At 41.0% G+C, this 26633-nt stretch overlaps 1 protein-coding gene and 1 non-coding gene across 3 annotated transcripts in view; both read right to left on the minus strand.

Moving 5' to 3' along the window:
- LOC112250623 (E3 ubiquitin-protein ligase UHRF1) overlaps positions 1-22804 on the minus strand; it is a 31391-nt gene extending 8587 nt beyond the window's left edge. The window contains exons 1-12 of one of the 2 annotated variants that reach the window (XM_024420925.2): positions 22655-22804; positions 8038-8200; positions 7669-7935; positions 7266-7426; positions 6424-6639; positions 6028-6143; positions 4604-4790; positions 3444-3567; positions 2795-2902; positions 2519-2623; positions 2123-2229; positions 1485-1647 (exon numbers count right to left, since the gene is read on the minus strand). In XM_024420925.2, the coding sequence (XP_024276693.1) occupies positions 1485-1647; positions 2123-2229; positions 2519-2623; positions 2795-2902; positions 3444-3567; positions 4604-4790; positions 6028-6143; positions 6424-6639; positions 7266-7426; positions 7669-7935; positions 8038-8190 (1707 nt within the window). In that variant the 5' untranslated portion in view covers positions 8191-8200; positions 22655-22804. Of the gene's footprint in view, positions 1-1484; positions 1648-2122; positions 2230-2518; positions 2624-2794; positions 2903-3443; positions 3568-4603; positions 4791-6027; positions 6144-6423; positions 6640-7265; positions 7427-7668; positions 7936-8037; positions 8201-12187; positions 12210-22654 lie in introns of those variants that run through there. The other variant, XM_024420926.2, reaches the window with a different exon arrangement.
- LOC112251914 lies at positions 1957-2094 on the minus strand. Its single transcript, XR_002953777.1, has one exon. It is a non-coding gene; the product is annotated as a small nucleolar RNA SNORA22 (small nucleolar RNA).
- Positions 22805-26633: the final 3829 nt, after the last annotated feature.

Genomic DNA, 26633 nt, shown 5'->3' on the forward strand with positions numbered 1-26633 from the left:
CGGGATCGTGAATACAGCCTCAAGCTCATTACCATAACGCAACGTTAACTATTCATGAAAATCGCAAATGAAATTAAATTAATATGCTAGCTCTCAAGCTTAGCCTTTTGTTAACAACACTGTCATCTCAGATTTTCAAAATATGCTTCTCAACCATAGCAAAACAAAAAATGTATGTAACAGCTAGCGAAGCATTTAGCATTAGCATCAGCAGGCAACATTTTGACAAAAACCAGAAAATCATTCAAATAAAATAATTTACCTTTGAAGAACTTCAGATGTTTTCAATGAGGAGACTCAGATAGCAAATGCTCAGTTTTTCCTGAAAGATTATTTGTTTAGGAGAAATCGCTCCGTTTGGTGCGTCACGTTTAGCTACGAAAAAAACCTGTATCTAGGAGTGTAATTATCCCCGCAGTGCATTAGCATAACACAACGTTAACTATTCATGAAAATCGCAAATGAAATGAAATTAATATGCTAGCTCTCAAGCTTAGCCTTTTGTTAACAACACTGTCATCTCAGATTTTCAAAATATGCTTCTCAACCATAGCAAAACAAGCATTTGTGTAACAGCTAGCGCAGCTAGCGTAGCATTTAGCGTTAGCATCAGCATTACCTTTGAAGAACTTCAGATGTTTTCAATGAGGAGACTCAAGATAGCAAATGCTCAGTTTTTCCTGAAAGATTATTTGTTTAGGAGAAATCGCTCCGTTTGGTGCGTCACGTTTGGCTACCAAAAAAAACAAAAAAATCAGTCATCAAAACGCCAAACTTTTTTCCAAATTAACTCCATAATATCGACTGAAACATGGTAAACGTTGTTTAGAATCAATCCTCAAGGTGTTTTTCACGTCTCTTCATGATATATCGTTTGTTGAAAGCCTCCTCTCTCCTCTCAATCACTGGATGACTGCGTGCAGCTTGTAGATTACGCACCAATTTAGACAAAGGACACCGGGCCGACCCCTGGTAAATGTAGTCTCTTATGGCCAATCTTCCAATGATATGCCTACAAATACGTCACAATGCTGCAGACACCTTGGAGAAACGATAGAAAGGGCAGGCTCATTCCCGGCGCATTCACAGCCATATAAGGAGACAATGGAAAACAGAGCCTCAAAAATTCTGCCCATTTCCTGGTTGAAGTTTCATCTTGGTTTCGCCTGTAGCATGAGTTCTGTGGCACTCACAGATAATATCTTTGCAGTTTTGGAAACGTTAGTGTTTTCTTTCCAAAGCTGCCAATTATATGCATAGTCGAGCATCTTTTCGTGACAAAATATTGCGCTTAAAACGGGCACGTTTTTTTATCCATAAATTAAAAGAGCGCCCCCTATATCCAAGAAGTTAACTTACGTAGCTTCAAATGTTAAAATATATTAACTTCAAATAATTAGGTGACGGCCAAATACCCCAGTATACTGCCCAAGCCTAATGGAACTTAATTTCACATGAAACATAAAAAAAGAAGGAATTCCCACCTTGTAGATTCCGTCGTATCTGTTGCCATCTTCCGGGCTGAACTTGCTGTGTTTGCGGCCCTTGGAGCTGCGCACCACCCTGACCGGCTTGCCTGCCTTCCAGTCTTTTGCCGTGGCCCCATCCTTCTCATTCACCGATGCGTTGCAGTTTAGAGCCAGAGCCCTGAGTCACAGGCAAATTAAGATAGAGTCTCATTTGAATTAATCAAATTGTGGACTGCAGCGAATCATCAAATAAACACTCACAGTTTAAACATAAGACGTGTCCTATTTGAATCATTGCATTCTAGCAAATCAATAAAAAAGGTGAATTGTTAGAACAAGTAATGACTGTTAAAAACAGTCACAAACCAGTGCTCAAAAGAGGCATAGACATGCAAAGCCAATAAGCCCGGCCATCGGAATATCCCCAATATCTCCCTCATACAAAACTACTGCATCACCCATACACAAGGTTAGTGGCTTGGGAAAGAGTTGTCCTGGTCCGCTGAATACATGTAGGAGAGAAGATTGCTCCCCCAATGCAGAGGTAACAGACCACACTTCACTGTAGCACAGATATGGAGACCAGGGAGAGCTACACAAGCATCCGTGGGTGTTCTCTGTGCAAAAAGATCTGATTCGTTTTGCTTACTAACCTGTTCATATTGGTGAGCTTCTGATCACAAGACTGTTCGGCTGTCCTCTTGTTGCCAGACAGATCTCGCCCTCCAGAGCCGGTGTAGGTGAACTCGTTGCCGTCATCCTGGGACCAATTGAAAACCAGCGTTAGTGCAGTGACCTTTCACGCTTACGGTGTTCCATCCCTGCAGCTACAATGTTGGGCGTGGGGAGGGGGGGCTTGTAATACATGTGCACCACAGGTAGCACCTTAATTGGAGAAGACTGGTTCATAGCAATGGCTGGAATGGAATAAATTGATGGTGTCGAACAAACATGTTTCCATGTGTTTAATACCATTCACGCCATTATTATGAGCCGTCCTCTCCTCGGCAGCCTCCTGTGATGTGCAATATGGAAGATAGTCTAAATACCTGGTCGTCTTCATAGCCCCCAGCCAGCACTAAGGAGTAAGCTCCATCGTTGCTCCTCCCGTGGATCCCAGCAACATGTGGCCTGTGGCAACCAGACTCACTCACCTGCCAAAACAAAAACAGCGAAAATGTCAGCAGACAACCTACCAGGACCTAGTCAGTCATTGAAAAATTATTTTGGTCAAATTATTTTCATTTTTTTGGGGTACATTATCCCAAAAAATACTGCCGTTATCGCTTTCCTTTTCAGCCTACTGCAAAAAGGCAGCAACTCACCTGGACCCTGAACTTCCAAATACTTCCGACCGGGACGCCAGGGACAAGGCCGTAGTGGTTGGAAGGGACAATGGTGCACTGCTTGCTGCGGCCAACACAAGCCATGCCCTGATAGGAGAAGAGGTAGTGTAAAAACACAGGAATGTACTCAACTAACAACAAATCTATGCCATGTTTAGAAGTGTGACAGTGGCCGAGTCTGAAATCTAGCTTGCCTACTTAAACTGTATACTAATTGTACAAAATTATTTAGGACACTGTTTAGTAAAAACAAATGGAGTACGCAACAAATATCAGCATAATCTCATCCTACTGAGAATGCATCATTAATGCTCAATTGCGTTGATTCCCGCAATTCTTTCAGTTTAGCACAGCGCATCCCCTCGCCTGTTGTCAGACACACGTGGGTCTCAAACAAGGATTCTCTTCCTCAAGAGTGTGTAACGAATTCAACTAGATGAAAAGCCGGAATGTGCATGACCACCTGACATTTAAAACGTACATTTTTGAAAATTTCACATATTATAAAACGTTATTTTTTCACATACTCAAAATGCCTACTATTTAGAAAGCAAGTTCCTGTTATTCAGACAATGTACTTTTTCCACTAAGAGGTACACCCACAGCACCATTTTCTAAATGCCCTTACCTTTCCCCAGTCCCTCTGGCTGGTTGAGCTGGCGGACGCCATCTTGGATTTCTTCTTGCTGTCCTTGAGTTTCTCTCCTGCTAGCACCACCTCACTAGCATCGTTGCGGCACTCGGGACAATACCTATTGAAATAAATACAGATCATAGCAAGCAGGCAACAACAGAACAGCCAAAATGTGTGATGCAATACAAAACCACTGTATCACACATGTGGAGAGCTAATAGTGGCAAAGGAAAGAGTTGTGCTGGTCCGCTGAATACAGCTCCACCAATGCAGTGGAAACAGAACACACTTCACTGTAGCACAGCTATGGAGACCAGGGAGAGCTACACAAACATCTGTGGGTGTTCTGACAAAAAGTCATTTGGACAGTACACCAATGACTTGTGCTCACGATAGAAAGCTGATAAAGCTCGACTCAAAATGGCAAAATCAAAGCAGCTTGAAGAAACCATCACTTTCTCACCTCAAAGTCCAATTAGAGACAGTTTAGAGCATTGGTATGACTATGACCATCACAAGAAGCTGGCAACGGCCAGACGGCCAGAATACCAGCCCAGACTGTACTGTAGTATAGACCAATTAGTGTTTACAAACAGACGTCAAGAACGGTACCAAAAAGCTCTGTAGCAGGATCGCTTATGCTAAGGTCGGGAGCTTGACAAACTTAAAGATTCCACTCAAACTCTTCAGGTTTTGGTTTCATTAGTCCACTGTTGATACGGTCCTAAAAATGTTTTGCACGTCAGCAATCAAGTTTAAAGATACTGTGACACCTTATGTATTATGAAAGGTCTGTATGCTGCATTTTGAATGTTATATCATTTTTGTGATTCTCTCAAATGTTCTGTCGATTCCCAGGGTCATTTCATGTTTTCATTTGCATTTGAGCCATTGCCGTTCAAGCAGGCAGAAATACAGCCGCTATGGGGAGTTTTGCATCATATGACGCAAAAGACATCACGCTGGCTATGAGAATTAGCATTTTGAAAGTTCTACATCTTGAAAACTAGATTTGCTGACATGCAAACATTTTGGGACTGTATCAACAGTGGACAATTTTGAAATTGCATCTGATCGTATCCACTGCTTTTTCTGAAGCCCGGAACCGGCGCTCAACTTTTCAAGACGCGGCAGGGAAATGGGTCTATACTGACCAGTCGTCGTCATCAGGGAGGCTGGTCAGTCGGGGGTTGAGGCAGTAGATGTGGAATGCCATGTCACACTCGTCACACAGCAGCTGCTTGTCCGGGTCCTGCTTCACGCCACATACATGGCAGTTGCACCAGCGGCAGTTCTTCTTGGGGTCATCTTTGCAGTGTTTGCACTCGGGTCCGTTTGACCCTGGAGAGAGCAGGATCAAAGAGAACGTCAGCCTTTTTACTCATCTTTAAAACGGGTCCTGTAACCCGTACTGTAAGAACTGCACCAGTGTACTAGATGTATGCAATTATGCATACAAAACATGTTACGTACTTTGTAAACCACTAAGACTATGAGGTTGGTGTGCAGCCATGGCAACTAGCATGCATCTTATGCATCATGAACCTTGTCTACATTAATCCCAGAGTTTCTATGGTAACAATAGCGTCTTGTCCTTTTCTAACATCTGACATCACTGTTAAACTACAGCCTACTTGCAGAGTCTTGGAAATGTTCACAATTTTGCATGTGCTTTACATGCACTCTCATCCTTCATGAAAATCAGTCCGATAAATGCACTCACTGACTCTACACAGGTAACAGACTAGAGATGGACTGTATGTGATGAAATAGAAACTATTGCGCATCATTGTACCGGTATATTGGGCGCGAAAGTCAATTATTCAATTATTCACATACAATTAACAGAATTCCGTCATTTTACAAGATGTAAGCCTCAGCAACAGTTAAAACATTACATTTCAAATGTGTTTTGTGTGTCACGCCTCGAAATCAGACAAACACACGCATCATAATTAGGCACACCTCAATTCTTCTGCATGAAATTGCACAAACTCCAAAACATGTCGCGGTGCATGTTGGGATAGCACTTTGCTCTGGAGCCTGCAGCCTTGCTGGCATGGTCGAAGTGGCTATTGGAGAGTGTAATTAGCCCCTAGACCTTCAGCTTTGGGACACTTGTGCATATGGCGGAGGTGCGATCAAACGCACAAATGGATGGCCAAGGGGGAAGGGAAAGGGGGTGATTTGGTATTCAGATATTGCTTCTTTTCAGGAGATCAACGATCATAGAACGCCGTCAGATCCCTTGCATGTCTTCACTCAAACTTAACATTTAGAGACCGGGAACAATTTAATGCATCTCAATAGGAAATACTGCTTTTTACACATTGTAGGAACCTAATATTCTACAAAGTACTTTGTATATCTCAATGAAAGGTATTCGTAGAAACATTTTAGCTTTTATAATTCCTTTCTAGGGCTTCAAAGGCAGCTTGAATTCATATAGGCCCAAATACAGGCTGTATCTCAATCAATTCTTATTTTTAAATCTGGTACTCCTAAATTGTTGTGCTCCTAACTTTAAACTACTACCAATTACATTTTATTTAAAGCCCTGCAAACAGCTCCAACTTACTTTTCAATGGGCTATCAGATCCCGCTCTGGATCCATCCAAGGCTCCAGGCTCCTCAATTTTGTAGATCTCAGTCAAGAACATGATGCGACAGTCGTTTAGGGAGTCACCGGCAACCCTGAAATAAACATGAACTCTAGGTATACCCTTCATGGTCCTAATATGCAAAACAATTATATAAAATAGCAAAACTTTGACATTAACATAATACTAAAGTACAAACCATACGGTGTAGATGTATCAATACTGTATAACAAGTAATCTATGAATTTCAACAAATCATTAGAACACACCATACAATCAGATGAGTCACTGAACTCCTTTAATGCCATTACCATCATGGGACCCTTTAAGGGGAAGGGGTTTACAGCAGAGACTAACAGAGCCAATTATATTACCCCAGCAGTATTTTGGCGTAGATCTCATGCACAGTGCGTGTCTCCCTCTTCTTCTGGATCTGGGCGTCGTACCAGTAGCCGCGCTCTTTGGGTTCGTCTGGGTTGAAGTTTACCATGACCACCATGCCCGCCTCCAGCTGGTGCCACTGGTAGACTGTGCGGGCGCGTGGGCGTACATCCTTGGACTGCAGAGGCACCACTCCGTTCTCTGGGTAGCTAGAGAGAGAGACCACACATACATAGGCAGTGTCAGTATTCAGTTCAGACACACAGCAGGTGCTTCCTACATAATGGGGCTTTTGTAAGATGATTGACATATCGGGAGAGAACAGAAGCGGGTCAAATAAGGTGTTTGAATTCTGAGGGCCTTGACTGCTGGAAACACAAGCAATGCGAGTCATTGTTAATTTCAATGTTCCTCCGGTTCTTACACTTGTTTTGCTTGCAATGTAGCAGGGCAATGTGCAAATTATCAAGCACAAATGTTCTATTTGCCAATTGCAGTGTTATGGAATTGCATATAATTTCATCAGAAAGACCAATGGAGTGGGACTGCACTCAAAAAAGCAATACATAAACAGTCAAGAGTAGGAGGAAATGGAACAAATAAAGCACTCTGCCGCAGATACGGAAACCAAGTGGTACCCTGTGGTATTGACACCCTGGCGCCAAAAAGCAATGCCCCCATTGGTCCAGCTCATCGATAGACAGCAACACCTTCCACACGGACATATTCAATCGTTTTTCTATACATGTTCATTATGGGTAACTGTCAAATGTCACCAATGAGGCATAATGTCTCCAAACATATCTTTAAAATACAGAATACATGAAGTTCTCACTCTTCATATTTGACATGGTAGTGAATAACTTCCTCTTCGCCGAGTTTAGAGTCAGAGCCCTCTTCCTCTCCAGGTGTCTTTGTGGTCTTTGTAATGTTCACAATCTGGGCCTCAAACCAGGCGCCCATGTTCAAGTCTCTGGCATCAACAAACTCATTAATCTGAAAAAAAAAAATGGATATTGTAAAGTGACCCATGCAATGCTACCGTCACGGATTAAACATCTGTATTGCAATTTAAAATTAAGACTTTTCACAATAGATGCAACGCCAATTCAAGAAGGCTCCACAATATTGAAGCAGATTTACCATTTTACATGTATCCAGTTAAAAGCATCCTTTCACTCCATCAAATGATACCAATACAGCAAATATTCATCCTTGTAGAGATGCTCCATGTTTACCTTGTAAAAGCCAAATCCCGGGTCGACCAGGTCTGGTGTGTCTGTTTGGGCAGAGGTTCCGGCTGCTTGCACCTCTGCCTCCGAGTGGGTCGAGCTCTTGTCCGACTCGCTCTGTGCCGAGCCACAGCCAGAGTCAGAGTCAGAGAGCTCGGCTTCTTTGTCCTTGCTCTTGAGGACAGCGGCAGGGGGCGTAGCCTGTCTAACAAGGAGCTGCACTATATCATTCAGCCCCACGTTGTAATCAAAGATGGTGTGGCTGTCCTCCATCTGGGATCAGACAAAGAACATACACATTCAGACATGATCAGTAAGGACCCCAGCAACTCTGTTGTAACTGAATTGAAACAGAAAAGTAGTCATCTGCCACACCTGCTTGCCCCGGTAAAAGAGCCTCTGTCTTTCTGGCTCAACCTTGAAGAGCTCTGAGATCTTGAGGCGCAGTTCATCCACCTTGGTGAGCTTGGACAGTGAGTCAATCCGATGAGTCTCCTTGCCATCCATGGTGCGCACTTGAATCCACATTGCAGCTGCCCTGTGCAGAAAGGAGCCAAACTGTGGGTTAACAGCAGCATGGCATCTAATACACTCGAGTTGAAAAAGCAGTGTCGTTCAATGTTTCTCCACTTCTTTCCTTTGAGTACTGTGCCAACTATTGATTAATACCATTGATCAAGTGGATCAATAATCAATGTCAGTAAAGAAAGGCTTCCAAGTCATTTCAATTCCCAATGACAAGGCAAATCAACATTCAACAAACATGCCCATACTGATTTTAATAGTGTGGAAAACTGGATTACTAAGCCACTCCTACCCCTTTTAAATGCAGCTACTGCAACCCCATCCTTGTATCAAACAAACAATGTGGCTTCACTTCCTGACAATGTTTTAAGCACACTGTTTCAACACATTAACTGCCAATTTATGCTTGATCCAAAAATGGCTTTGTATGGAGGGTGTGACAATTGTGGAGCCTCCGGAGGCATGCAGAGGCCAAATTGAGCTGCGTACCTCATCTCCGTGCGCCTCTCAGATTGGTAGACGATGGGTGGGGGCGGGAGGTCGGGAATAAACACAAACTCACTTCCTTGACAACAGCGCTGCTGTGCAAAACACAAGTCCTATGGATGCCCTGACTTCTGCAGAGGCTGTATCACCATAAACTCCGCAAGGCCAATGCACACGTCAGATTGACCACGCGGCGCACAATTCGCCCAGCGTCGCCCGGGTTAGGGTTTGGCTGGGGGAGGCCGTCATTGTAAATAAGAATTTGTTCTTAACAGACTTGCTTAAGTCACTAAAAAAAAAAAAAAAAAAAAAAAGATTTTTTTTTAACATGTACTGTATGTGTAGATAGTACATTTTATGTTTTTAATATATCAAACTTTGTACATATTGATTTTGACACATTAAACTGTTTTGACATTGGGCTATTTATCTAAATGTCTTGATGCTGCCGCTGCTTCCCGTTGACATTTAACTTAGGTTTTAGGACTATAAATTGAACGTTAACATTTCCAAATGGTACTGTACTTCAATCTGGTAAAAAAATATTTTTTTAAAACATACTGTGACACATTTTTATGATACCTGAAAATCACCAAAACGGACTTGCTCTGCCTAAACATAACTACTGACTCGAAACTACAACATAAGTTAAGTACAGCGTACACTACATGATTTTGGGCCCCTACTCGGGGCACAGCAATCTCTGGTTCGTTCAGCCATTCCTATGGGGTAAATGAATGAGGAAATGGGGTTTTGGGATAAATGCTGAAAATAAGGTCTGAGGTTAACACATGCTTAGAGCTTATAGGTTTTGTTCTATGAGATATTAGTCAGTTAACATGACCTTTATGAAACCTTTGTGCATGTTTTGATTACAAATGCTTCAAAATTCACAAGTGACACTAGCTGATGATCTCATAGTACTAAACTTAAGATCTCCTAAGCCGGTGTTTACCACAGACCTGATCAACAATAAAAACATTAAGTTCCCCATAAGAATTGACCAACGAACCGTGGTGGATTTGGCGTCTTTTTGTAGGCACTATTACTATTGGTGCTGAGAGCTCGCCAGAGAAGACGCCAGTGAAATGACGTTTCGCAACACACAGAATGTGTAGACTTGAGCACGAGCGATGACAAACTCAGGGCCTTAAATAAACGGTTTGGTCCACCAGCCACTGTGGTGGCAGGTAGATAAAATATATAAATTCTACCAGCCACGCAGATCTTTAAACCAGGCAAAATATTTTGCACCAAACTAAAAAGAATGACCAAACATTGTAATGTTTCTAAAACAAGAAAGCTTGTGAACAAAAATGTAAATATCCGAGAAACAGAAGGACAAAGTTTCACTTTGTAAACTTGAGTAAAATACACATTTTATGCCTGTGCGCAACGCCCCCAAAAAATTATCCGTTCTTCACTGCTCCCCTGCCAGGCAACGTTAACGCGCCCGTTAGGTTGTAGGATTTGTATTTTTACGCCACTATGTAACAAAAACAGCAGATATACTATGAAGCCAGCTACTGCAGCATTTTTAGTACACTAACTCGCACATGCTCCTATTTTACTTTATATTCATAAATGTAATACTTGCACTGTAGAGCCCTGCAAATTGACCACCCGCCAATGTGGCGGGTGAAATATACTTTCTTGCGCGCCAATAAATAAATATACCTGCATTTGGCAGGAGTAAATTTTATGCCCTGCTAGTACTAGTAGCCTATGCGCTTGCCTTTAACCAGTTGGATTTAGGGGGCGCTATTTTAATTTTTGGATGAAAAACGTTCCCGTTTTAAACAAGATATTTTGTCACGAAAAGATGCTCGACTATGCATATAATTGACAGCTTTGGAAAGAAGACACTGACGTTTCCAAAACTGCAAAGATATTGTTTGTGAGTGCCACAGAACTGATGTTACAGGCGAAACCCAGATAAAAATCCAACCAGGAAGTGCCGCATTTTTTGAAACCGCCTCATGCCAATATGGCTGTGAATGAGCTACGAATGAGCTTACGTTCTCCCCAAGGTGTCTACAGCATTGTGATGTCTTTTTAGGCATTTCCCTTGAAGAATGGCTGTAAGGGACCATATATGGCATGTGGTCACATGGTGTCTCCCACAGAAAACCTTGCATAAAATACTGAGGTAGCCATTTTTCCAATCGCTTCTTATGAGAAACCAACTGCCTCAACGGATATATTATCGAATATATTTGTTAAAAACACATTGAGGATGGATCCTAAACAACGTTTGCCGTGTTTGTCGATATTATGGAGCAAATTTTGAAAAAGGTTTGGTGTTATAGTTGTAGCATTTTAGGGTCGATTTCTCAGCCAAGCATGATGAACAAACGGGAGCTATTTCGCCTACAAAAATTATATTTTTGGAAAAAAAGAACATTTGCTATCTAACTGGGAGTCTCCTGAGTGAAAGCATCTGAAGTTCTTCAAAGGTAAATTATTGAATTTGGTTGCTTTTCTTATTTTCGTGAAAATGTTGCCTGCTGCCAGCAGAGCCTGGCATAGCATTATGCCATGATAAACTTACACAAATGCTTGTCTAGCGTTGGCTGTAACGCATATTTAGAAAATCTGAGATGACAGTGTTGTTAACAAAAGGCTAAGCTTGTGTTTGAATATATTTATTTCATTTAATTTGCGATTTTCATGAATAGGAAAAGTTTATAGGGGTATTTATGTCCGTTGCGCTAATGCGTTTGAGGCTATGATTACGCTCCCAGATACGGGTTTGCTCGTCGCAAAAGGTTAACTAAAGTATCAAAATCAAAATCGTTACAGCGCTGAAGTTCACAAGCAATGTTAATCAATTCAAAATGTTGGTTAGATGGTGCAACTCTGGCAAGTGTGAATGTCTGACTGAAAACATTTATGAGGCTTGCTTTTGAGCCACATCTCGTTCTAGCTACGCTAACAATGACATTGTTTTTGCGAAACAGCATAGTATCAAGAATCTTCACAACCAAATTAAGAATCTTGTGGTGGGACCCGTCTGTGCCACATGGTTTAGGAAAGAAAGCCATTTAATATGAGGCTCAGCGATGTTAAGATTGAAAGTCGTGTAGTGCACACCCAGCATAAGTTATATTTGACAGCCCATTTGTTTTATTTTACATTAGCTAGCGAGCTTAGTGTTCAGCTGGGAGGAGGCTAGTTTCCTCTGGTCAGCTGGTGGCGCTAGGATGGGGCACACACAGGGTTGGAAATTAACACCCGCTAAATGCAGGTAACAGACTATCATTGGCGTGTAAGAATGTCCATTTCATCAGCCATGTTGGCAGGTGGTCAGAAAATTTGGGGACTTTTTGTTTTAAGGTATAAGTGCTTAGCCTTTTGTTAACACTGTCATCTCAGATTTTCAAAATATGCTTTTCAACCATAGCTATCAATACTCTTACACAAATGCTTGTGTAGCTAGCATAGCATTAAGCCTAGCATTCAGCAGGCAACATTTTCACAAAAACAAGAAAAGCATTCAAATAAAATAATTTACCTTTGAAGAACTTCGGATGTTTTCAATGAGGAGACTCAGATAGCAAATGTTCAGTTTTTCCAAAAATATTATTTTTGTAGGAGAAATCACTCCGTTTTGTTCATCACGTTTGGCTAAGAAAAAAAAAACGAAAATTCAGTCATTATAACACCGAACTCTTTTCCAAATTAACTCCATAATATCGACAGAAACATGGCAAACGTTGTTTAGAGTCAATCCTCAAGGTGTTTTTCACATATCTATTCGATGATAAATCATTCGTGGCAGTTGGGTTTCTCCTCTGGAGCAAATGGACAAATGCACGCAGCTGGAGATTACGCAATAATTTCGACGGAGGACACCAAGCGGGCACCTGGTAAATGTAGTCTTATGGTCAATCTTCCAATGATATGCCTACAAATGTCACAATGCTGCAGACACCTTGGGGAAACGACAGAAAGTGTAGGCTCATTCCTGGCGCATTCACAGCCATATAAGGAGACATTGGAACACAGCGCCTTCAAAATCTGGGCCATTTCCTGTTTGAAATTTCATCTTGGTTTCGCCTGTAGCATCAGTTCTGTGGCACTCACAGATAATATCTTTGCAGTTTTGGAAACGTTAGTGTTTTCTTTCCAAAGCTGTCAATTATATGCATAGTCAAGCATCTTTTCGTGACAAAATATCTTGTTTAAACGGGAAAAAATGTTATCCAAAAATTAAAAGAGCGCCCCCTATATCGAAGAAGTTAAGGAAAACAAAAGCAAAGAATTCGGGAACAGTGGGAGGGTAGTCAAACTAGGTTGTTTTTCAATGTTAGTTTGAGTTCAGTCAGAATATTTTCCATCACCTAAAGTGCGTGCCCAAATTACCATGGTAACAGCACATCTCTTAAAGCGACAGCTGAACATTTGGCTCACCTAATCATTGTGAAGGGATCACTCCAAAAAACTTATGAACTTTGTCATTTCTTATCATTTTACCACTCAAATACTTCAATTGTTCTCCTAGAATGATTTGTATGCTTCTACATTTCTACTTAGATGGACATCAGCATAGAGCCTTGAACTATAAAAAGTATGGAGGCAGGATATATCGGTGAGTATTTCGGAATCGGCCGACATTAGCTAAAAATGCCAACATCGGTATCGGCTGATGTCTAGTTTAACGCCGATGAGCAAAACCGATGTCAAAGCTGACGTGCATACCTATATAATGTAGGTTAATGACAATGACTCCACGTAAAAATGTACTCTATACGTGCAACACAGCATTCCTAAACTAGCCCACGATGTCTGTGTGGATCAAGCAGTCAACAAGTCAAGCAGTCATTTGAAAGAGTAACCAAATTTCAGCGAGACAACTAAATGGCGAAATCCATTAACCTGTTGAGACTCTAGGGGCAGTATTTTCATTTTTGGAGAAAAAAAAACGTTCCCGTTTTAAACGGGATAATTTGTCAGGACAAGATGCTAGAATATGCATATAATTGACAGCTTTGGATAGAAAACACTAACGTTTCCAAAACTGTAAAGATATTGTCTGTGAGTATAACAGAACTGATGTTGCAGGCGAAAGCCTGAGAAAAATCCAATCCGGAAGTGCCCCAGGTTTTGAAAGCGCTGCGTGCCAATGAGTCCCCATTGACCTGTCAATGTGCTATGAACTAGCTTATGCTTTCTACGTAGTCCCCAAGGTGTCTACAGCATTGTGACGTAGTTTTACGCATTTATGTTGAAGAATACCCGTAGGGGGCTACATTGCGCAAGTGGTCACATGATGCTCCCGGAGAGAAAATCTCACGTAAAGTAGAGGTAGCAATTATTCCAATCGCTTCTACTGAGAAACCAATTGTCCCGGTGGATATATTATCGACTTCAGTCGACAGTGTTTCCTCCGACACATTAGTGTGGCTGGCTCCGGGTTATAGAAGCAGCGCGGATCGTGTTTCAGATGAAAGCGTGGCTCTCGACCTTCGCTTCTCCCGAGTCCGTGGGGCAGTTGCAGCGAAGGAACAAGACCGACTACCAATTGTATATCACAAAATTGGGGAGAAAATGGGTAACATAAAAACATTAAATACATTGATAAAACTTTACAGGCGCAGGTCAAATTAAGCTATACATCCCATTACTTCTTAATAGAAATACATGTCTTGTTTTACAAACATTAGAAAGCAGGCTCATACGTTTGTGTGAGTTTTGGTTTAATTATGTCTGGTAAAAATAAAAACAATTGAGTGGCTGTTAGACCAAAATGTTAATTTCCCACTCAGAATACACATTGTAGTGGCTTATGTTAGCAAGCTACTTAGCCAGTTTACTTTGATTTGTTAGCTAGCTACCTACAAATTAATAATAAAACATTATTGGGGAAACAATTTATAAGTTGCTAGCTATTTAAATATCTCAACCAGGGAATTTTATGTATGCTTCAAGAAAGTGTGTCATTTGCTTTCTCGGCTGGTTAGGGAAAGGGGATACAAAAATGCATTCAACCAAAATATGTCTTCTGCATTTAACCCTAAATCAGAGAGTTGTGGGGGCTGCCTTAATCAATATACATGTCGTCGGTGTCCGGGGAGCAGTTGTTGGGCAGAATTGCCATGCTCAATGGCAGATTTTTACACCTTGCCTGCTCGGGATTTCAAATCAGCTCTTAACCGCTAGGCTACCTGCCTATTGGCGTAGCTAGCTATACAAGTGAATATTAAAAATCGTCAAGTAATATCTCCATAGCTGGCGTAAACAAACAATTTTGCAATAGCTAGCTAGCTATCTTAGTAAGTTAAGCTAATTTAGTTCTGTTAACTAGCTAGTCATACTACCTAACAGCTAATGGGTAGCCATTGAAATTCAGAAGCTAACTAGCTAGAAGCGGCTAGCACCCACACATCTAGTCTGATTAAATCAGGCTGTAATACAGAATTTCTATATAAAACAAATGGCTGCAAAATTGTACCTTACAAGCCAGAACGTTTAAAAATATATAATAATTTTATTAAAACTTATTCCACCTGTTGTGTCTGTGCAGTTTGATCTTCAGCAGCTCAAAATATCTACAGGAAAGTATTGTTTACCTGACTTAAGAGAGCCAGTAGGTATATGGTTCATATATTGGCACCGAGGTCAAATTAATTTTGTTTTGGATAGTTGGTTCCCCTCTCATCAATAGCTATTGAACCAAGCATGACATGACCATGAAAATGGTATGTTCTGAATCTGGGGATCGAAACAACGACGTGTGAATTTAATTTTTTTATACAATTTTTTAAAATCATTCTCCATCCTCCTGATTCAGAATATACAATGTTCATGGCATGCTTGGTTTAATTGCTTTTGACAAGAGAAAACCGAATATCAAATATAACACTAGCCGACTAAACTCCACGGTGAAATAAGTTGGATTAATAGTAATGTTGGATGTAATGTTGGATTTCACCGACTGGTCTAACACCGGTTAACACTACCAAGTGCGCTATTTTTCCAATATTGCCCCACTGGAGTTACACAGTAATAGCATCACTGTTATTACCTTCATGACATACTTACTATGGAATGCCGTTTGGGTCTTTGCGTGTCAAAAAAGATACAGTAGCACTGTCAAAGCTGTACAAAAAAGTCTGCAAACAAGCAAACACCGGCCACGAACGATGTGCTCACAATAAAGCATAATTTATTCGACCTCAACTTCTGGGGTAGCTAGCTTTAGCATGGTACCTAGCTAGCACCAATACAACCAGCCTGAAAACAATGACCAGTAGAAACTGCAGTCATTTTCATTATTCTTAGCAATGATTTAGGAATCCTTGTGAGTAAGTATTAGCTTGGTTGCCACTTTGTTCGCCTATTGAAAATTAACTTCAGCTCATGAAAATAAATAGCTAGCCAGCTACTTAACCCTGTTGCCCAAAGCTAACGTTATAAGCAGCCAGCTAGCTTCATCTGGCTAGTGAGGCTCGACCGGACCAGGTTATGTAGCCACAATAAGGATTAGGCGCCACAATAAGGATTAGGCGCAATAATGGAATTTGCAGTTTGCCTTCAAAATAAAAGTATGGCATAGTTCTACTATTTGTATTCATTTGCATCACTGTAAATGACATGCTTTTATTATGAAGGCAAACCGCAAAACCGACCGCCATTAATTAAATCAAATAAGAACTGTCTTATAAAGTAGGGTTATTTTAGATGACACCTAGCTATATAATTACCTAACTAACTATAGCTACTGAAACAGATGTAATTTTTCTATGTTTTGGGGGAAGAACATTGTTTGCATCCATAAGCTAGCTAGCTTTTTTTAATGACCGGCACTGTAGATGCGCGAGACAACTTTACCAGCATCATAGCATGACATGAAATATGAGTGATTACACTGTAATAACTACGGGAAAAAATTATGAACGCACTTAAATTATTATGTGACGTGCAGTCATATTCAGGTGTTATTTGGTACGTCAAAGTGTTATTTGGCATGTCAGTGTTAAATAGTATATTTTTTGACACGCAAAGACCCAAACGGTGTTCCATAGAAATCATGATTGAGAATGAAACAGAACAAATGAACAACGAAACAGCAAGTAAGTGAAAGAAATAGGTATTGATTATGTTTTACTGGTAATGGGGACACGCGTAAAAGTCAACAAAATAATGTTTTGGTCAGTGTAGTGTAACCTTTATTTAACTAGGCAATTCTTATTTACAATGACGGCCTACCCCGGACGACGCTGGTCCAATTGTGCGCCAACCTATGGGACTCCCAATTACGGCTGGATGTGACACAGCCTGGATTCGAACCAGGGACTGTAGTGACTCCTCTTGCAGTGCCTTAGACTGCTGCTTCCGTGTGTGTTAACTGCATTGCAGCGCTTGAGATGACACTAGAGCCCCGGGTTCACAGCCTGCCGTGATTGGCCCAGCGCTGTTGGGGGGTTGGCCGGCCGGGATTCCTTGTCCCATAGCATTCTAGCAACTCCTTGTGGCGGGACGGGCGCCTGCATGCTGACTTCAGTCGACAGTGTTTCCTCTGACACATTAGTGTGGCTGGCTCCGGGTTATAGAAGCAGCGCGGATCGTGTTTCAGATGAAAGCGTGGCTCTCGACCTTCGCTTCTCCCGAGTCCGTGGGGCAGTTGCAGCGAAGGAACAAGACCGACTACCAATTGTATATCACAAAATTGGGGAGAAAATGGGTAACATAAAAACATTAAATACATTGATAAAACTTTACAGGCGCAGGTCAAATTAAGCTATACATCCCATTACTTCTTAATAGAAATACATGTCTTGTTTTACAAACATTAGAAAGCAGGCTCATACGTTTGTGTGAGTTTTGGTTTAATTATGTCTGGTAAAAATAAAAACAATTGAGTGGCTGTTAGACCAAAATGTTAATTTCCCACTCAGAATACACATTGTAGTGGCTTATGTTAGCAAGCTACTTAGCCAGTTTACTTTGATTTGTTAGCTAGCTACCTACAAATTAATAATAAAACATTATTGGGGAAACAATTTATAAGTTGCTAGCTATTTAAATATCTCAACCAGGGAATTTTATGTATGCTTCAAGAAAGTGTGCCATTTGCTTTCTCGGCTGGTTAGGGAAAGGGGATACAAAAATGCATTCAACCAAAATATGTCTTCTGCATTTAACCCTAAATCAGAGAGTTGTGGGGGGCTGCCTTAATCAATATACATGTCGTCGGTGTCCGGGGGAGCAGTTGTTGGGCAGAATTGCCATGCTCAATGGCAGATTTTTACACCTTGCCTGCTCGGGATTTCAAATCAGCTCTTAACCGCTAGGCTACCTGCCTATTGGCGTAGCTAGCTATACAAGTGAATATTAAAAATCGTCAAGTAATATCTCCATAGCTGGCGTAAACAAACAATTTTGCAATAGCTAGCTAGCTATCTTAGTAAGTTAAGCTAATTTAGTTCTGTTAACTAGCTAGTCATACTACCTAACAGCTAATGGGTAGCCATTGAAATTCAGAAGCTAACTAGCTAGAAGCGGCTAGCACCCACACATCTAGTCTGATTAAATCAGGCTGTAATACAGAATTTCTATATAAAACAAATGGCTGCAAAATTGTACCTTACAAGCCAGAACGTTTAAAAATATATAATAATTTTATTAAAACTTATTCCACCTGTTGTGTCTGTGCAGTTTGATCTTCAGCAGCTCAAAATATCTACAGGAAAGTATTGTTTACCTGACTTAAGAGAGCCAGTAGGTATATGGTTCATATATTGGCACCGAGGTCAAATTAATTTTGTTTTGGATAGTTGGTTCCCCTCTCATCAATAGCTATTGAACCAAGCATGACATGACCATGAAAATGGTATGTTCTGAATCTGGGGATCGAAACAACGACGTGTGAATTTAATTTTTTTATACAATTTTTTAAAATCATTCTCCATCCTCCTGATTCAGAATATACAATGTTCATGGCATGCTTGGTTTAATTGCTTTTGACAAGAGAAAACCGAATATCAAATATAACACTAGCCGACTAAACTCCACGGTGAAATAAGTTGGATTAATAGTAATGTTGGATGTAATGTTGGATTTCACCGACTGGTCTAACACCGGTTAACACTACCAAGTGCGCTATTTTTCCAATATTGCCCCACTGGAGTTACACAGTAATAGCATCACTGTTATTACCTTCATGACATACTTACTATGGAATGCCGTTTGGGTCTTTGCGTGTCAAAAAAGATACAGTAGCACTGTCAAAGCTGTACAAAAAAGTCTGCAAACAAGCAAACACCGGCCACGAACGATGTGCTCACAATAAAGCATAATTTATTCGACCTCAACTTCTGGGGTAGCTAGCTTTAGCATGGTACCTAGCTAGCACCAATACAACCAGCCTGAAAACAATGACCAGTAGAAACTGCAGTCATTTTCATTATTCTTAGCAATGATTTAGGAATCCTTGTGAGTAAGTATTAGCTTGGTTGCCACTTTGTTCGCCTATTGAAAATTAACTTCAGCTCATGAAAATAAATAGCTAGCCAGCTACTTAACCCTGTTGCCCAAAGCTAACGTTATAAGCAGCCAGCTAGCTTCATCTGGCTAGTGAGGCTCGACCGGACCAGGTTATGTAGCCACAATAAGGATTAGGCGCCACAATAAGGATTAGGCGCAATAATGGAATTTGCAGTTTGCCTTCAAAATAAAAGTATGGCATAGTTCTACTATTTGTATTCATTTGCATCACTGTAAATGACATGCTTTTATTATGAAGGCAAACCGCAAAACCGACCGCCATTAATTAAATCAAATAAGAACTGTCTTATAAAGTAGGGTTATTTTAGATGACACCTAGCTATATAATTACCTAACTAACTATAGCTACTGAAACAGATGTAATTTTTCTATGTTTTGGGGGAAGAACATTGTTTGCATCCATAAGCTAGCTAGCTTTTTTTTAATGACCGGCACTGTAGATGCGCGAGACAACTTTACCAGCATCATAGCATGACATGAAATATGAGTGATTACACTGTAATAACTACGGGAAAAAATTATGAACGCACTTAAATTATTATGTGACGTGCAGTCATATTCAGGTGTTATTTGGTACGTCAAAGTGTTATTTGGCATGTCAGTGTTAAATAGTATATTTTTTGACACGCAAAGACCCAAACGGTGTTCCATAGAAATCATGATTGAGAATGAAACAGAACAAATGAACAACGAAACAGCAAGTAAGTGAAAGAAATAGGTATTGATTATGTTTTACTGGTAATGGGGACACGCGTAAAAGTCAACAAAATAATGTTTTGGTCAGTGTAGTGTAACCTTTATTTAACTAGGCAATTCTTATTTACAATGACGGCCTACCCCGGACGACGCTGGTCCAATTGTGCGCCAACCTATGGGACTCCCAATTACGGCTGGATGTGACACAGCCTGGATTCGAACCAGGGACTGTAGTGACTCCTCTTGCAGTGCCTTAGACTGCTGCTTCCGTGTGTGTTAACTGCATTGCAGCGCTTGAGATGACACTAGAGCCCCGGGTTCACAGCCTGCCGTGATTGGCCCAGCGCTGTTGGGGGGTTTGGCCGGCCGGGATTCCTTGTCCCATAGCATTCTAGCAACTCCTTGTGGCGGGACGGGCGCCTGCATGCTGACTTCAGTCGACAGTGTTTCCTCTGACACATTAGTGTGGCTGGCTCCGGGTTATAGAAGCAGCGCGGATCGTGTTTCAGATGAAAGCGTGGCTCTCGACCTTCGCTTCTCCCGAGTCCGTGGGGCAGTTGCAGCGAAGGAACAAGACCGACTACCAATTGTATATCACAAAATTGGGGAGAAAATGGGTAACATAAAAACATTAAATACATTGATAAAACTTTACAGGCGCAGGTCAAATTAAGCTATACATCCCATTACTTCTTAATAGAAATACATGTCTTGTTTTACAAACATTAGAAAGCAGGCTCATACGTTTGTGTGAGTTTTGGTTTAATTATGTCTGGTAAAAATAAAAACAATTGAGTGGCTGTTAGACCAAAATGTTAATTTCCCACTCAGAATACACATTGTAGTGGCTTATGTTAGCAAGCTACTTAGCCAGTTTACTTTGATTTGTTAGCTAGCTACCTACAAATTAATAATAAAACATTATTGGGGAAACAATTTATAAGTTGCTAGCTATTTAAATATCTCAACCAGGGAATTTTATGTATGCTTCAAGAAAGTGTGCCATTTGCTTTCTCGGCTGGTTAGGGAAAGGGGATACAAAAATGCATTCAACCAAAATATGTCTTCTGCATTTAACCCTAAATCAGAGAGTTGTGGGGGGCTGCCTTAATCAATATACATGTCGTCGGTGTCCGGGGGAGCAGTTGTTGGGCAGAATTGCCATGCTCAATGGCAGATTTTTACACCTTGCCTGCTCGGGATTTCAAATCAGCTCTTAACCGCTAGGCTACCTGCCTATTGGCGTAGCTAGCTATACAAGTGAATATTAAAAATCGTCAAGTAATATCTCCATAGCTGGCGTAAACAAACAATTTTGCAATAGCTAGCTAGCTATCTTAGTAAGTTAAGCTAATTTAGTTCTGTTAACTAGCTAGTCATACTACCTAACAGCTAATGGGTAGCCATTGAAATTCAGAAGCTAACTAGCTAGAAGCGGCTAGCACCCACACATCTAGTCTGATTAAATCAGGCTGTAATACAGAATTTCTATATAAAACAAATGGCTGCAAAATTGTACCTTACAAGCCAGAACGTTTAAAAATATATAATAATTTTATTAAAACTTATTCCACCTGTTGTGTCTGTGCAGTTTGATCTTCAGCAGCTCAAAATATCTACAGGAAAGTATTGTTTACCTGACTTAAGAGAGCCAGTAGGTATATGGTTCATATATTGGCACCGAGGTCAAATTAATTTTGTTTTGGATAGTTGGTTCCCCTCTCATCAATAGCTATTGAACCAAGCATGACATGACCATGAAAATGGTATGTTCTGAATCTGGGGATCGAAACAACGACGTGTGAATTTAATTTTTTTATACAATTTTTTAAAATCATTCTCCATCCTCCTGATTCAGAATATACAATGTTCATGGCATGCTTGGTTTAATTGCTTTTGACAAGAGAAAACCGAATATCAAATATAACACTAGCCGACTAAACTCCACGGTGAAATAAGATTGATGAACTCAACTAACGGAGTGGAGCAGACACCAGGCTTTGTGGAATTAAGCGCAAATGCGCATGTGTCAATTGAATCTCAACAAGGAAACAGTCGCAGGGTTCTACGCTGCCTTTTTTTTAATATATTTTTTTACAAGGAGCTAAGTTGAAAATGTATGGGCAAAAATAAAAAGGAGCACCATATGAGGTATTAATAATATAAATTGTTAGCAATTAAACATTTTTCCCCCCTGCGGGCACCCAAATAGAAATTCCATGTATCAGCAGCTGAAAGAGAAACCGCACAGATAACCGGTAATGTAACATTAGAGCGCCGTTTAAATTGATTTTATTTAAAATTCTGGCTTGTATGGAACATTTACGATATCAGGCAATAGTTTCAGCAGTCTGATTTAATCAGGCGGTTCTACACAATTGGTACTTACATAGGTAGTTATAGCCTGATTAAATCAGACTGGTGGATGTGGTAATCGACATTGACAGCACACCACGTTACATTAGCCTAGCTACAGTAGCTAGATAACGCGACAACATAACGAAGGTTAGTATCTAATCAATTGTAGAGTTGAAGTAGCTCGCTAGGTAACCAAATTAAATACTATTACATTGATCACACTGACACGTACCTAGTGAGTAAAGTGAAGCATGTAACGTTAACGTTCATTTCCCTCGACAAAGTTTAACTAGAATATTTCGAATTCACCCTACCAAATGTTAGCAAAGTTAACGTTAGCTAGCTTATCCACTGTGCCAAGTTTCAGCCAGCAACTTTCAAAATACCAAACTTGTCAAAGTATAAACATTTATATTACCAGTTTGTTCTTCCAAATGTAGATAATTAAATGACGTTTAGTAAACCGTCAAGTTTAATCCGTACACAACTCCTCTGTATAGACTGCTTTTAGGGGGACTGAATCAATGAGAATGTTCAACAGTGATTCCCCGCCTGCCAAAAAAAAACTTAGTTTCACTATTGGCTATTACCACTTCTGAGTTGCTCTCTGAGGGGCTATAATGCCTGTCAATCAAAACTGTGTCCGGAGTTTAGCCTCAGCGCGCGAAACCAGGGTCTCTTGTCTTCCGATAATTTGGCGCGAGATTATGTAAATTGCAGTACAATCAAAGACAGAAACGGGACTGTGTTTAACAAAGTTCTATCGCCACATTATGCCTGAGTGAACACCGATCGGAGTTGGACACCACACGATAGATTGCAGAAACCAAAATAGCCGTTTTTGTCAGATCTAACAAAAAAAATGCATAGAAGCCTTGCTCAGCATAGAAAACTGTTTAGCTAGGGATTGCTACAGCCATGTGCTGCTGGCGCGTGATGTTATGCGTCCAGTGTTCCTGTCTCGTAGTTCAGTTTGGCGGGAGAATATCGTGCCAAATGTGAACACAGTAGTCAGTTGTTGTTCACAGGACGTTATGAGATAAAAGACTAATCAAATTGGACAGTTTACATATCCCATAATCGTTTTTACCTACAATGTTTCTTAATGAAAGTGTTTGTAGACTAACATTTGATGTTGATCGGGATGAGTGTTTGTTGTAGGTTACTACTAGGACAAATAATGTGTCAAGGAAGTACCACCAGGACAAAGTTTAATCTTTTTTTCTCCTTCCGTATTATTCTTGATTTTTATGCCTCTCGTCCATCCTAGCACCAAAACCATTCACCATGTCTTAAAGGACAACATCCTGCTCTACATTGTTCTAACTAACCACTGCATTACATAATTGGCTCTTTTTAACCACTTGTATCCTGTCTCCCAAGTCCTAACATGCTCGCCAAACCGCCAGCATTGCGTGCACGAACGTTGCAAAATAAATGTACACATTTGCCTTCAGAAAGTATTCAAACCCCTTGAATTAAAATGTCACTGTCGAGACAAGTATTTTCTTAAGTCACAAAATAAGTTGCATGGACTCACTGTGGGCAATAGTGTTTAACATGATTTTGAATGACTACCTCATCTCTGTACATACATATAATTGTAAGGTCCCTCAGCCGAGCAGTGAATTTCAAAACAGGCTCAACCACAAAGGCGAGGTTTTCCAATGCCTCACAAAGAATGGCTCATGTTGGTAGATGGGTCAAAATAAAATGTAAAAAAACAGACAATGAATATCCATTTTAGCATCGTGGAGTTATTAATTACATTTTGGATGGTGTATTAATATACCCAGTCACTACAAAGATACAGGCGCCCTTCCTAACTCAGTTGCCGGAAAGGAAGGAAACAGCTCAGGGATTTCACCATGGGGACAAAACAGTTAGCGTTAAGTGGCTGTGAAAGGAGAAAACTGTAGTTACTCCACAGTGCTAACACAATTGAGAAAGTGAAAAGGAAGCCGGAACAGAATGCAAATATTCCAAAACATGAGTCCTGAAAACAGTTATGTTTGGGGTAAATCTAAATCAACACTGTACTGAGTACCACTCCATATTTTCAAGCACAGTGATGGCTGCATTATGTAATGTGTATGCTTGTAATCATTAAGGACTGGGGAGCTTTTCAGGATAAGAAAAAACAGAATGGAGTTAAGCACAGGCAAAATCCTAAATTTTTCACCCACACTTCTAGGGCGCATCAACGAGCATCTGTGTAGCCAGGCGCTAAAATAGAAATTGGTTCTATGTGTGACGTGCTGCAGGTTCCGCCTCTCCCATCTCATTGGTTTTTAGGAGCATATACCAACGTGGGTGATTGAAAGGGGGAGGTCCGCACTCCAGTCGGCAGTGGTTAAGCACCTTAAAGTTGGTTGCCAACCGCCATAAAGTACAAAGAAGAAGCCTGAAGGAGGAGAGGTGACTAGAAACAAACTTTTACCCTTTTATCTGTGGATTAATTGTCAGAGTATTTCAGATAAAAACAACCTAATATTTATATCCCAGGACAAATTAGCTCGCAACAGCAAGCTAGCGAGCTAAATTGCAATAAATGTTTCAAGCTTCGACCTGTCCCCAAATTAATATGAACTAAAAATCCAAATAACTTCAGATATATTGTAAAGGGTTTAAACACTGTTTCCCATGCCTGTTCAATGATCCATAAACAATTAATTAACATGCACCTGTGGAACTGTCGTTAAGAAACTAACAGCTTACAGACAGTAGGCAATTAAGGTCACAGTTATGAAAACTTAGGACACCAAAGAGGCCTTTCTATTGACTCTGAAAAACACCAAAAGACAGATGCCCATGGTCCCTGCTCATCTGCGTGAATGTGCCTTAGGCATGCTGCAAGGAGGCATGAGGACTGCAGATGTGACCAGGGCAATAAATTGCAATGTCCGTACTGTGAGACGCCTAATACAGCACTACAGGGAGACAGGCCGGACAGCTGATCGTCCTCGCAGTGGCAGACCACGTGTAACAACACCTGCACAGGATCAGTACAGCCGAACATCACACCTGCGGGACAGGTACAGGATGGCAACAACTGCCCGAGTTACACCAGGAACGCACAACCCCTCCATCAGTGCTCAGACTCTCAGCCTATTGATGACAGAGGGTGGACTGAGGGCTTGAAGGCCTGTTAGGCAGGTCCTCACCAGACTTCACCGGTAACAACGTCGCCTATGGGCACAAACCCACCGTCGCTGGACCAGACAGGACTGGCAAAAAGTGCTCTTCACTGACGAGTCACAGTTGTGTCTCACCAGGGGTGACGGTTGGAGTCGCGTTTATTGATGAAGAAATGAGCGTTACACCGAGGCCTGTACTCTGGAGCAGGATTCATTTGGAGGTGGATGGTCCGTCATGGTCTGTTTGTGGTGTGCCACAGCATCATCGGACTGAGCCTGTTGTCATTGCAGGTAATCTCAATGCTGTACGTTACAGGGCAGCCCTCCTCCTCCCTCATGTGGTACCCTTCCTGCAGGCTCATCCTGACATGACCCTCCAGCATGACAATGCCACCAGCCATACTGCTCGTTCTGTGCGTGATTTCCTGCAAGACAGGAATGTCAGTGTTCTGCCATGGCCAGCGAAGAGCCCGGATCTCAATCCCATTGAGCACGTCTGGGACCTGTGGGGGCTAGGGCCATTGCCCCCTAGAAATATCCGGGAACTTGCAGGTGCCTTGGTGGAAGAGTGGGGTAACATCTCACAGCAAGAACTGGCAAAGTCCATGAGGAGATGCACAGCAGGACTTAATGCAGCTGGTGGCCACACCAGATACTGACTGTTACTTTTGATTTAGACCCCCTCCCTTTTGTTCAGGGACACATTATTCCATTTGTTAGTCACGTCTGTGGAACTTGTTCAGTTTGTCTGTCTCAGTTGAATCTTATGTCCATACACATTTTTACATGTTAAGTTTGCTGAAAATAAAACGCAGTTGACAGTGAGAGGACGTTTATTTTTTTGCCGAGTTTAGTTAGTTCAGAGTTCGTTTTGATATTTCAACCTGTGTGTCCTGATAGCGTCTGGTGTGTGTGAACAAAATCAACATGCACGCAAAGCGGTCTGGTCAGCATTTTACAGTTTTAACTTAAATCTACTATCTATGGCAAGACCTGAAAATGGTTGTCTAACAATTTTCACCAACCAATTTCACAAAGTGTGAATAATTTAGGGAAGAATAATGGGCAAATGCTGCACAATCCAGGTGTGGAAAGCATTTAGAGACTTACCCATAAAGACTCACAGCTGTAATTGCTCCCAAAACGGTGCTTTAACAGTACTGAGTAAAGGGTCTGAATACTTATGTAAATTTAATATTTCAGTTTGTTTTTATACATTTGCTACATTTCTAAAAACCTGTTTTCGCTTTGTCATTATGG

The sequence above is a fragment of the Oncorhynchus tshawytscha genome, linkage group LG05 (assembly GCF_018296145.1).
Source record: "Oncorhynchus tshawytscha isolate Ot180627B linkage group LG05, Otsh_v2.0, whole genome shotgun sequence".
NCBI lineage: Eukaryota > Metazoa > Chordata > Actinopteri > Salmoniformes > Salmonidae > Oncorhynchus > Oncorhynchus tshawytscha.